Here is a 13,607-nt window from a genome sequence, read left to right as displayed (position 1 = left end):
GGTTCTGTTGTATATGCTAAGTCCATTGTAGGAGGGTAGAATTGATCTTATTTTACAGGTAAGGAAACAAGTCCCAAAGAAATTGAAATACTTGCCTGTGGTAACACAGTCATTGACAATAGGGGTTCCTTCTAAAACCAGGTGGTTCTTCCAACAGCCATGGACATTTTACTATTGTATATTGTATCCATCTAAAATTTGTTTTGTATTCATTTAAATTTCTTGTATTTGCTATAATAAACACTGCCTACATTCTGGGATCCAAAAGGTAGAAGAAACTTACTTTTACTGAGATTAAAAAGTTTTTAAAGCCCTTAAGTTACACATGTCGAAAACAAGTAGATTTTTTTTCTAAAATCTTCTGGTAAATATAGAACAAAGTATGTTCTAAATTAGTTGAAAGATGATTCTTGTTTTATGACCTTGTTTTATGGTGTTTTTTCCCATATTACCTCTTATATTTGGTCAGTTAATTTTAGTTTAAAAAGCCCGTGTGCAAATATTTATTAGGTAGTTAAGTTTGTTTCTACTAGACATGAGCTAGATTAGTGTGGAATCACTCTGCTACTGCCAGATTGTTGCTTCCTGACTACTTTTGACTACGTCATGTTAAAAAGAGAAAGATGTCTACTTGAAGTTCACTCATTTTTAGACATTTTCGATACTAGAAAGCTATAAAATTCATGTGTTCGATGTGCTTGCTGGCCAAGAAACAATCTATTTTGGATATATGGGTTGGTTTATTTCAGAGAAAAACAAAAATGGCAGTCCCTGTGCATGACACAGTTAACCTTGAAACTGTCTCCTGCCCATTCATACTAGAGGTAGAGGTTATCCTGGAAAGAATAAAGGATGGTACATTTTCAGAGTGAGATAAGCGTATGTGTATTCTGACTCTTTCAGCTTCTTAGACACTGTTGACTTTATCATAGAGTACGCTTTGAGGCATTGCATCACTTTCTTGCACCTTAGTTTTAGTGGGGAATCTTGTTTCTAGCTTCAGTTTTTGTTGCATTTCTGTAAGTATAATATATTCAATTTGAAACTAGACACCTTTTGATTTTGTTAAAATTTCAGTTTGGAAAAGGGGTTTTTCAACAGTCTTGTTTACTGCTACTCCCGGTATTATCTGTTGTACTTTTAGAATGTTTTTATATTTGTTCTCTCTTGTTCTTTCTACTCTAAAGTAAGGAAAACAAAGTATCGTTATTCTCATTTTATAATTCTCGGTTACTCTTTCTACCCTAAGGAGAACAAAGTGGGTATCATTATCCACGTTTTTAATTAGTGGGGAGATTTCCATAGATTATGGCATTTTAGAGCAAGAAGGGGCTTTCAAAGTGGTATTTATTTAATAATGGGGTCAGACGCAGTGGCTCACACCTGTAATCCCAGCACTTTGAAAGGAAGCTGAGGTGGGCAGATCACTTGAGGTCAGGATTTCAAGACCAGCCTGGTCAACACGGTGAAACCCTGTCTCTACTAAAAATACAAAAATTAGCCAGGCATGGTGGTGGGTGCCTGTAATTCCAGCTACTTGGGAGGCTGAGGCAGGAGAATCGCTTGAACCTGGGGGGCGGAGGTTGCAGTTGAGTAGAGATCACACCATTGCACTCCAGCCTGGGTGACAGAGCGAGACTCTGTCTCACACACACACAAAAAAGATATTTAATAGTGGATACATGCATACACAAACAGCAGAGGAATCGGGCTCAAAGAAATCATATTACCTTCCCGAGGTCACAGTTACTTAGAGCAGGAACTGGCATCCTCATCTTTGGTCCTCCTGTCTTAGCCCTTTATGTTTTTCCCCCACTAGCCCCACTCAGATTTGCAGTTAATTCTATGTAGTTAGTTGCTGAGATATTTTCTGCCTGTAGGCAGATAATTTAATGGATTTGGAACCTAGGTGCCAAGTGTGTATGATTACTTTAGTAAAGCCTAAAATGACTTTGGTTATAAATTGATTACTAAAATTTGGTGTAGAAAATGAACTCTTTCTGGGTAACACTCAAGCGAAAAGTTATTTGCATGTTCTGAACATCTCTGTAAGGTAGGTATCATTTTTGTTTTTCAGATGATAAATTGAAGGTTCAACATCACAGACAGCTCATGGTCTCACCCACGTGCTCACAGTTTCTCATAGTGGTTGTGCATTGAAGAGAAGATAGAAGAAATAAGATGGTTCTTATTTCTTTCAGTAATGAAAATGTGTTATTTTAACAGGCAAAGGGTGTTGTGAATACAGCTGTGTCTGCAGCAGTCCAAGCTGTTCGGGGCAGAGGAAGAGGAACTCTAACAAGGGGAGCTTTTGTTGGGGCAACAGCTGCTCCTGGCTACATAGCTCCAGGTATAGTACAAACTGCAAGAGATTGGCCCCCTTTACTGGGCCAAAATTCAAAGAATAGCATCCCCTTCATTTTCTGAGTTTGTACAGGGTTTGTGGAAATATAAACACAGGCGTGAAGGTACACAGAAATTTAAAAGTAGAGAATTGACACAATGTCATAGGTGTTCTCCTGGAATCTGCTGAGTGAGGAGAGGCTACCTGGAGGGAGATGACAGATGAGCAATGTTGCATTTGGTTGTGGGACTGTATTTTGACAAGGAATTAAAGGATGTTCCATAGACTGAGAATGTGGATGTCTGAGCAGGGTGTATTCATTGAGGACATAGATGACAGGTTGGGTATAACAGGAGAGAAAAACTACTAAGAGGTTACTTAATTAGGGTGAAGCCTGGCATTATTAGTGTTTGCTAAACTTAATGTTTGGGAACCATCAAAGACTAAAGAAGTACACAAAGGAAAAAAAAAGAAACATTTATCCAGAGCTTACTGTATATACTAGATATTTCCATGTAAATAATTTTACTTATTAAATTGTTTTTAATTTAATTACTTAAATTTAATTGTTTTAAATCTTCGTCAGTGTTTCGTCAGGTAGAAATTATTTTCCAAGGAAGGGAAGCTGGGATTTAGGGAGATAAGGCAGCTAGCTCAGGGTGAAGCAACCACTAAACCGCAGAGCAAGGATTTGAATGTAGGTGTTTGCATTTCCAAAGTTCATATTCTTTCCATTCCACCACATAGCTTAAAGAAGATTTGGGAGATGTCCTCTCTCTGCCTTCCCTTCTAATTCTTATGTCATTTTAACAGTAGATTACCCAACTGTCTTGTTAAAATCAAGTTCTTCACAATATTGAAAGTATAGTACTTTTAACTGGACAAGTAAACCACTTGTAGATATTGATCAAGATGAAATTGTCATGAAGATTGGCTCTTATCCAGTCATTGTTTTTTAGGTAACATCCCTAAGGGTTCACTTTGTGCTTTCCTCTAAGAAAGAATAAGACTAGGCCATTTGGGAAATTTTATGATGTGGCTTTGGAGTGATTCTTCTAGAAGCTGATCCTAGTAGGTGAACTGCTCAAGGAGTATGCCTGCTTTGGCACACAGCAGACATCGATTTTGTTCTCATGCAGCTTATAGTCTGAAGGGTGAGACATAGATTAATCAAGTAGTAACAACGAGAAACTGAGATGAGTACGATGAAAAAGAAGGACATGCTGCTATTACAGCATGTAACAGAGGAACCTGGTCTAGTTTAGTGGGTCCCTGGATGCTTCCCAGAAGAAGGGACATTTGAATTGAGCTTTGGAGAATGAATAGGAGTTAAAGAAGACTGGGATGGGAGAGTGTTGCACACAGAAGGAACGGCATGTGCAGAAACCCTGTGTTGCTGTTGTTGGGGAATTTGGCTCAATTGAAGAAGCAGAAGTCCAAAATGTGTGGAATGTGGAGAGCACTGGGCGGCAGAAGTGAAGAGACTGGGGAATGATGTGAATTGAAGCTGGACGACTCAGTTCCAGACCTGGAGGCCGTTATTTGGATTTTGGTCTTAGAACCCAAAGCACAGTGTTAAGTCTTGATGGATTCAGTTCTAAGGAGAACAGTGACAAGATCAGACTTTATTTGTGAAGGTTAGTCTTTCTATAGTGTGAAGAACAGGTTGTAGGGATAGGTGTGAGCATTGCCAAGATCAGTTAGAAGGCATATAGTTTACAGTAATGTATTGTACATTTCAAACTGGCTAGAAGAGAAGAATTCAAATGGTTCTAGCATAAAGAAAGGACAAATATTTGAGATGATGGGTATCCTAAGTTCGCTGATTTGATCTTTATAAATTACATGGGTATATTAAATTATCACATGAACTCTGGAACTATGTACATCTATTATGCCTCAGTTAAAAAAGGCTACTGCAGACTACTAACTCAGGCAAGAGACATTGATAGTATTGCTACTGGAGGCAGGGAAGAAGATAGGGGGAGACAAGAAGAGAACAGATGGGAGGAATATAAAGGAGGCAAAATTGATATATTGAATATATAGAAAGAAGAGTGATATTTCAAGGATATCTCAACTCCTAGGACTTTTAGCTGGAGCACTGGGGGGAAAAAGAAACAGATTATGAATTTCTTATGGTGTGATATAGTTTATGTGTCTAAAATTAAGACAGTCTTCTGTGTGTCTCACTATTTCTACTGATATTTAATAATTTTAGCCTTATTCAATGTATTATTGAAAGGGCAAAGCTTTCATTCACAATAATGGGCAGGTTATAGAGATGAACCATCTTTCTTGTCTTTGATGATGTGTTCTATTGGGGCTTAATCTGGTCATGTCTCTTGTTGCTGCGGACCATTTACCGCCTGCTAGAGTGGTAAATGGCTGTGGTCCAGTGGCAGTAATCATGAAAGGAACTGTTTATGGCCGCTGGTTGCCAGGCTTTACTCTATGGTAACTCCTCTCTTGTGTCATTGCACTGACCTCCCTGAAAGGCCTGTCTCCCAAGGCTTTTAAAAATGAAGTTATTTTATAGCCTAGAAAAGATTCAGATTAGGTCCCTTTAGATTATGAATAGGTTATATGCCATTTACAGAGTATATTCTGTGCAGCAGGGACTGCTGTCAGTATATTTACATGTATTATTTAATTAAATTCCCCTGGCAACTCAGTTACTGTACGTAGAACACTGAAGCTCAGAGAGGTTAAATAACAGGTGCCATTCACAGACGCCTTTGCTAGTAAAAGGTGAAGTCAGAATCAGGACTCCAATGGCCTGATTAATGACCTAGTTAGTATTTACGGTCTCATTTCTTCTTAAGGAGGTTTTGGTATAATCCTTAGAACTGCAGCCTTAGCCAAACAGCTTCTGCTTTCTGGAATAAATTTGATAGCCAACCTTTTTTAAGCATTAATTTCTTTTTTGGCCTCTGATCTGTCTCCTCTTCCTACTGCTTATTTCAGCTACATATGTCCTCTTGTGTATGATTTAGTGAGCGCTCAGCCTGAGTTAAATGACTTATAACTGTAGACTAAAAATTTTTCATCCCTCAGAACTGTTTCAGTTGGTCCCTAAAAGCAGTTTACTTCTTCAGCATACATTCAAATGCACTGTCTCAAACAGGAGATTTAGAACTGGGCATTCAAAGAAGACCTAGCCTCTGCCCCAGTGACTGCCTGGAGTAGGACCAGATAATTGAATAAACACAATGCAGTATGATGCAAGTGTAACATGGGTTGGGCAAAAGAGAACAGCAAGCCTGGGAGACTTCGTAGAGGAGGTGATAATTGATCCTGGTCTCAAGGGTGAGTTGCAGTTGGTAATCCAGAGAAGGAGGGAATGAAATCATTCTGAATAGCAGAAATGGTTACAAAAAAAAGGAGCTGTAATGTGAAAAAGCGCCATTTGTTTTGGGTACTGTGTAAAAGTGCCATGGTGATTTTGTGCCCTTATTCTACTTTATAAATTTTTTTCATTAATAAATGGATAATAAGTTATTATTGTTATTATTGAGACATGATCTCTCTTTGTTGCCCAGCCTGGAGTGCAGTGGTGTGATCATGGCTCACTGCAGCCTCGACCTCCTGGGCTCAAGTGATCCTCCCACCTCAGCCTCCTGAGTAGCCAGGACTAAGGCATGCACCACCATGCCCAGCTAATTTTTTGCTTTTCTGTAGAGATGGGGTCTCACTATATTGCCCAGGCTGGTCTCTAACTCCTGGGCTCAAGCAGTCCTCCTGCTGTAGCCTCCAAAATTGCTGGAATTACAGGCATGAACCACCACACCTGGCCCCAAGTGATTTTTATTTATATATTACCTATATCTAAGCTCTTTTACTGAAAGAATAAAGATTGTAGCTTCTGTTAATATAGATAATATTTCTAATCCCTACTAATATGGTATAAAAACTTCTTTGTACTAGCTTTTACTTAATAATGTGGGCCTTTTTCATAGGTACCAGAGGCTGATGTCAAAGTCACTAGCATTTACAGAGAGACCCTATACTTGGGCCAGAAATTGAAATATCAGCAAGTCATAGACCTTGCCCTTGGGCTTACGACCTGACTCATATGCCCGTTTTAATGACCATAGAGACCTCAGCCTGCTCTCTCACTACTTTCTGAAGAGACTTGGAAAGTTCTGTTTGCCAACTGTGAGAAACTGGTAGTTTGAGTGGTTTTAAGTATTCTTTTGTTCAACAAAGTATATTTAGTGAGTGGCTACTATATATATCATACATTCTGCTAGGTTCAGATGATGCAACGATGGATAAGGTTGGCCAGGTCTCTGCTACTCTAGTGGGGAACACAGACAAGGAACTGATAGTTAAAATAGAATGTGGGGTCAGTGAGTGCAGTGAGAAAGAGATGTAGGAGAGTCTAGCATATCTAGGAGAGCCTTGTAGGCCATGGTGAGGAGCTCCCACATCTTAAGCAGGCACACAGAGAGTGGCTAGACTGGGACCATTCTGGCAGTGGTTCTCATTCATTGAACATCTGAAAGAAGTCCTTTAGGCCTAGGGTGCTGAGCAGGTGGTGCTTGTGAATTGGGCCAATGATGATTGCCCTGGGTCTTGGACTGATCTGCCTCCTTCTTCTTTGCACTAGGCTATGGAACACCATATGGTTACAGCACAGCTGCCCCTGCCTATGGTATGTACACCGTCTTACTGATATCTCCTCTTAGCGACTGTCACAGCAATCCAAAGCACAGTTTCTATCTAGGGTTTTTGTAAATTAATTGGAGGATCTCAGATTTATTCATTCTAGTGACCCAACTTAAATTCCCTTTGAAAATGCCACAACCTTGTGGTTCTTGGTTTGGTTGGAGTTGCTCTTCTCTCCGCTTTGCCTGATTGAAGGACTGCTTGTTCTAATTGCCTGTTTCTGACCATATTGAAATTAAATATTTTAAGTAGTTCTTCTTACAGCCAACTGATACTCCATTCAAAGGCTACTGAAGGGCCATACCCAGTTGCTAGCTTGGCTGCCTACCAGTTATAAAGCCACACTTAAGTTTCTGGTTTGGAACCGTGTGAATTGTGGGTAACTTAAGTCAAGAATAGGAACTGCTTACTTCAAATTTGTAGTCTTCATTCTTTTCCATAACTTTGCTTTGGGGTTGAAGTAAATGGGTATCATTGGCCCTAGAGAGGAAGTGATAGTGGGTTTCACCAGCAGTCTTAAGTGCTCACTGCAGGAAGTCTGTAGTACATGCTAGAGTATCATAGGTGTTTCTCTCCTCCCCTCTAAAATAAAAAAATAAAAGCAAATGCATAAATGAACCCCAGTGGCCCTTTGGATAACTTTTGAATGAGGTTTATGTGGCAATGGAGGCAATAGGTTTGGAGTCAGTGATATGCTTTTAGACATTTTTTTCTACTCAGGTGCTACATGTTATAGAATCAGCCATCTGCAGGGTGTTGTCATTGAGAGAGGAGAGCATGAGAGAGTGTATGTGCAAGAGTGTGTGTGTCAGCATGCCCCAGGCTGGGTGTGCATGCACACAGAAGGGAAAGGCTCTTCCCATATTGCCAGTCTCAGTGTTAGTCCTCTACATGAGCCTCAGACCTTCGCGTTGTGCTTTTTCTCTTCACACATCTGCTTTGCCATTTTTGTTTGGATGCAAATTGTGTTCCTAAAACACTGCTGAACTGAAGCTTCATCTGATTTTGTAACTGGATATAAGTAGAAAGTGAATAGTTTGACCAGTTTGACCATTAAAATAGTTTATATCCTAGAAAGATGTGAAGCTACGAGGGTCAAACATTCGGAGCAAATTTTCTTTTAGGCAAAGTGCAGAGCCTGGAGCTACATCCTTTAAATCTTCTGGCACACTCAGGTGTGGTCAAGGCTTCCCCATATTTTGAACTGAGCCATATTGAGTAACTAGGAATTGGAGACTAATGCAATAATAAGCTTACCCTGATTTCCTTCTAAATTCAAACTCTCTAGTTCCTTTGGGTTCGGCCATTTGCTTTTAACTATTCAGCTGGCTTCTGGGTCTCCTGACCACCTCATCCTCTCTGTGATTTAGGTCTGGTCCGTTTATCCGAATACATTTTGGCTCACTAGACTCACTGTACTATGTCTTGTATAAGCGCCAGCGCATCTGCTGCTTGGGGCAGATATTTAAATCTGTGTCTTTCTTTTAGACATACAGTAAGTTTCAGATTTTTCAGTAAAGGTTTGCTAGAGTTTGATTTTTCCTTTGAAAATACTTTTGTATCTAGATTCTAAGTTACATTCCTGTTTTTCCTCGGTCTTTTTTTCTGTCTTGTTCTTCCCTTTCCTCCTTTAACATTACACTTTCACCTTGTGGCCTCTGAGCCCCCACATCAGAAGCTCCTCTTTCCCATGTGCCATATAACTGACTTCCAAAGCTGGTGAAATTTGATGCCCCCATTTTTCACATAAAAGATTTGGTTTTTAAATGTTACTGTGATGCAAACCTACTAAAACGATGCTTTATTTGGCTGTGAGGTAAATATGTCTTTGGCCTTTGTGAAGCTGTTGCATGTGGGGTGGTCTCCCTCTGGTCATCTGGTGCTCTTGAACACCTGCTGTTGCTGCTTTGTGATTTCTCCGTAGGTTAAACAGTAGAATAGGGATAGGAGCAGATTTCAAATCATGCTTGAGTATGCAGAAGTTTGTGAGGCCACAAGAACGTATTAATTACAAATTCAGAAAGCAATTAATCTTTCCAGATTTGCCATGCTAATATTGGCCATAGCCATTAAGAAGTTAAATAAATGCCTGGCCATGGCTCCAGCTGGAGCTGAGGTCCGCATGGAAAGCTATGCTTTGAACCTTGACAACCCGTTTCTCCTGGAATATGTGATATGCCACATTGAGAACCAATATGGATTTCTACAGTCAATTTAGAACATCATTCAATAGCATTGCTTTTGATTTTCAGAATTCATGGCAGCTCACTCAATGAAATTGCTTCTTAGATGTAGCCATCCTGATTTTGAGAGTGGAAAATATTATTTATCAAAATATTAAGAGCAATTTAAAAATAGATCTGTGAGTGATTTGTGGGCCTCTTGCAAAATGGTATACATGTTGGCTGACTGATCTGGAAAAGGTTAATGATAATTACTGTCAGATATTTTTTTACCTGAAATTTTTATTGGAGTATTACAACTTATTTGGAGTCCTCTCCGTTTCTTTTCTCTGTAGGTTTACCCAAGAGAATGGTTCTGTTACCCGTTATGAAATTTCCAACATATCCTGTTCCCCACTACTCATTCTTTTAGCAAATGACAGAAGCTAATTCCTATTGAACAACAATACAGTACAATACAGAATGTTAGAGAAAAAGCCTTTTTATCCTGCTTTCTTTGAACACATACTTGATCAAAATTATTTGTAAAGAACATCTTTCCTACTTTTTGATTTTAACAAATGCAAATTTAGTTCTCTAAAACTTGAAAAAAAAAAAAAAAAAGAAACCAGTTCTGTGAAAACGGTACCTCATTTCTGGAAAATAACTTATACCAGCCCTTCTGTTCTAGGGAAATAAAAGTCTAGCAGTTCAAAGTTTAAGTTTTAAGAGACGTATCAGATTATGTAAAATTAAATTTGTGAAGGATGTATAGAGTCTCAAACACGGATCACAAATAAACTGCTTTGTTGTAACACAGAGTACTGCCTGGTTCCTGATGCAGTCACTGATTCTTAGTTGATTGATATGTATTTGCCCCAGGGCACTTTAATTTGGGCTGTAGTTATTTTTTTTAATACAATAGAGACTTTTCATTTAAACTTTAACTTTGTAAATATTGAAGTGTGTAATAAAGCCAATAAAATATGGGTTTGAATATTGTTTTAGCTTATTATTTTTGATATGTTTTGGTATCAAATTACAAGGAATTGAAAACTAATAACTTAGCCCTAGAAGCCCATTCACTTGTAAGCAAACTGCTAAAACAAAGCAAAGGTGATTGTTAGTTTGAGCCAGTCTACTTACTTTGTAAGCCCTTTGTCCTCCTGTTGTACAAGGGCATCCCCATGATAAAGGTTCCATTTTGTTATTCGAGCATCGCTTATTAAAATGATGGCACTACCCAGAGATGGGGAAGGAGAATGTGATTATCCTAGTTTATGAATTTCCAAGTTTTTAAAAATAATAAATTAATCAATCAATCACCCTCTCTTGTTCTTGTGGCCTTCTTCACTCTGTAAGATATTGTGTTCACTCCCTGGCTTTTTTCATGCAGATAGAAGATTAGCGATTTTGCTGGGATTCATTGAAGGGTCTCCTTTCCTCTTCAATTACATCAGAATCTAAAGCAGCAACAGGGTCCCCATAAAAACTTGCTCTTCGATTGTCCCAGTTCTTGTTGAGTGCTGCTGTGAAAAGTGACAGGTTTCAGCCATGGGTCAGCATTTCTTTTTAAGACACCTGATGATGCTGGTGGAAATGGATCAGTGGGTAACATTGTGCTGTTCTGTAAAGGGTGCAGACATAAGTCCTCCACTTGCATTCTCACCTTGTTTGGAAAGCCAATGATGTTACTAGAAGGTAAATGGTTTCATTAAGGTACTCACCCCCATGAAGGAGCAGCAGTGTGGTCCCCTGTCAATATTTATAAGGCACCATGTCTTAAAAATGTCTGTTTTTAGTATGAATTAGCTTTCGTTTTCCCTGTTAAATTCTGCTTTTGGGAACTTGACAGGGCCCATCCATGAGAATGGGCTTCACAAAATATGGCAAATTTATGTACCAAATTTCTCTGGGGCCACTAAATAAAGGTGAAACGGGCAATGTACAACAAATGTTAGTGTCACTGCTCAGATATATATTACACAATGATTAGTTTGTTTCTTCTCCTTGGTCTTTTGTCTTTATTAGTGGTGGGTGATACTTTAATAAAACCTCATCACTTGCTGGAAATAGCTGTAACTTATCATTCTCATCCTGTGCATTAGTGGCTAGACATAAACAAGAGGGCCCATTTCAGCTGGGAGTTTTCATGTTTCATTGATGCGTTTTGCTGACCTATGGATGAAACAGAGCCATCACTGAGAAGAAAAAGCATGGCTGATAGTGTCCAGTTTTTATTAATTAAATCTTTACAGTAGTCCTCATTGTCTTTGGAATACTATTAATTGGCAGCTGCAGCTGTATTGTTATTTGAAATTGGTCATCAAATTTGGATTCCACGTTGGAATCTCTCTAGAGATTTCTCGTTAGAAAATTCTTTTGAAGTAGCTGACTCTGCTTCATAACTCATGCCCTCTGTAATGGTGAAAAGGGAGCTGTGCTGTTTTCCAACATGATGGCAGTCATTTCAAATGGTTTCTACCAAGTCTTTTTTTTTTTTTTAATTTTGTTGTTTGTTGGAAGTTACTAACCATGTTGTAAACCTGCCCAGTTGCTGCAAACTTTTACATTTCTCTGCTTTACTTAAAATAATCGAGCTGTCAGTCCTTTGTTAGAAGTGGTAACCATGCAAGTTCAACTGTTTAAATTCTGTAATGAATTAAGCGTTCCCCCTCTCCACCTGTTGCCCTTCCCACCCTTCCATTTTGTAATGAAAATTCCACTTACAGCTGAAAGAGCAGAGAAATATAAATGAAGCTCTTGGCTTCACCAAATTGCCTGAAATTAACATAAAGTTTTGCTTCTCTGCTCTTTTCTCCACTGTAGGTGGTTTTTTCATTGACAGCCCCTATTGCCAGCCTCTGAGCGTCGCACCATTTATTATTCACTTGGGCCCTCAAGATTTCTTCTCTGACTTCTAGAACCATCAGGTTGTCTGGCTTGAAATGGCAATTTCTATGTCTTGGTCTTAAGAGCAATGTGACACCCTGAGGCTATCCAGCTTTCAGGCACCACTCTGACACCTTCTTTTTGAAAGCAATGACTGATCATTTTAAAGAAGAGCAATACTCTGTTCAAAGCCACGGTGTCTGTTTTAAAACTTTTCCTTTGGAAACCTAGCAATATCTGTACTTAACCCCTTTTTAGCATAGTTTCTTGTCAGGGAGTTTATAGATGAGTGTAGAGCTTAAAATTTGCGTGTGAGCTGTGCTATGTTTTCACAGTTTTTACACTTTTTAGCATATAAATAGTTACATTCCTGACTGCGTCAGTTAGCGTTGTTATAATTTCTCAGAAACAGGGGTCCTCCTTGAAGCCATATCCTCTGCATGGGGACTGGCCCCATGACTAGCCAGGGATGTGGCTTGCAGCTTGTGTTTCCTCAGGCTGCAGGAGTACCCCATCTCTTGTGCAAGGTAATTGGTCCAGTAGATTTCCAACATACCTCATGCTGACTAGATGAAGTGCATGGGTGGTGAAGTAAGGAGTTGAGTTTACATAGTTCTGAAGTCGTTTGTAGTCTCTCTCAAATTGTTAGCCTGGGGAACCAACCACTGAGAGATTTTGCTGGTATTCGCCTTTTCTTTTCTTTTCTTTTTTTTTAAATTTTGGGTGTATGTTTGAAAATCATGAATCAGCCACCGTTATTAATTGAAGAGCTAGGAATACCTCGTTAATGTATTTTTAAAACTGGTGTTGGACCCTCTGTGTATTTCAGGTTAATACTTTTAAGCAGTTTTCAGCACGTTTATCTCACTTTATTCTCGTTCTCCTCGGACCTTCGTAGCCATATCACTTGTATAAAATAGGCTGAGATATAGTGACTGTAAGCTGTGATCTCAGTATACAAAGGTAAGCTCTTTTATTTTCTGATTAAAGAGAAAAATAATCAATTAACACAACATGCATATATGACAATCATATATGATGTATTTGATCTCTTAGGTCATATGTCATCACATTACCTTTAAAAATTGTATGGTCTAAATGTAAAATAGTTATTTTTCAACATTTGTTTTAATACCCTTGTAACTGCTTTTTATTCAAGACAGACATTTCACTTACACTAAGTGTGTGTGTGTGTGTAAAAACTTAGGATATAACATGTATGTAAATTACACACACATACCTGTTTAAATGTAAGAATTCAGTGATAGGAACAGTTCATCTAAGAAGATTTTAATGACAGGGCACTCTTTTGGCCAAAGCAGTGGAATTTCCTGAGCAGCAAGGTTGGTACCAGTGCTGGTGGGATCCGTGTGTGTAAGCTGTTACACAAGCTGAGGATCAAAGTGCCAATTTCTCAAGGGGAGAAACTTCTCTGAGAAATGAAAGTCTCTGGTCTGTGTTGTATGCCCTAATACAACAACAGCAAGAAGCCATAAAAAAAAAAGCAATAGAAAATGAAAAAAAAAAAAAAAAAAAAA

General features: G+C 38.8%; 1 protein-coding gene across 2 annotated transcripts in view; it reads left to right on the top strand.

Moving 5' to 3' along the window:
- Nucleotides 1-10,504, top strand: part of STRBP (spermatid perinuclear RNA binding protein) — a 60,026-nt gene extending 49,522 nt beyond the window's left edge. For both annotated transcript variants that reach the window (XM_011965497.1, XM_011965498.1), the window contains 3 exons: nucleotides 2,227-2,350; nucleotides 6,957-7,001; nucleotides 9,534-10,504. In XM_011965497.1, coding sequence (XP_011820887.1) covers nucleotides 2,227-2,350; nucleotides 6,957-7,001; nucleotides 9,534-9,610 — 246 coding nt within the window. In that variant the 3' untranslated portion in view covers nucleotides 9,611-10,504. The remainder of the gene's footprint in view (nucleotides 1-2,226; nucleotides 2,351-6,956; nucleotides 7,002-9,533) is intronic.
- The last annotated feature ends 3,103 nt before the right edge of the window (nucleotides 10,505-13,607 follow it).

Source organism: Mandrillus leucophaeus, unplaced genomic scaffold (genome assembly GCF_000951045.1).
Source record: "Mandrillus leucophaeus isolate KB7577 unplaced genomic scaffold, Mleu.le_1.0 Scaffold729, whole genome shotgun sequence".
NCBI classification, from domain to species: domain Eukaryota; kingdom Metazoa; phylum Chordata; class Mammalia; order Primates; family Cercopithecidae; genus Mandrillus; species Mandrillus leucophaeus.
This window is presented reverse-complemented; position numbering and strand designations above follow the sequence as displayed.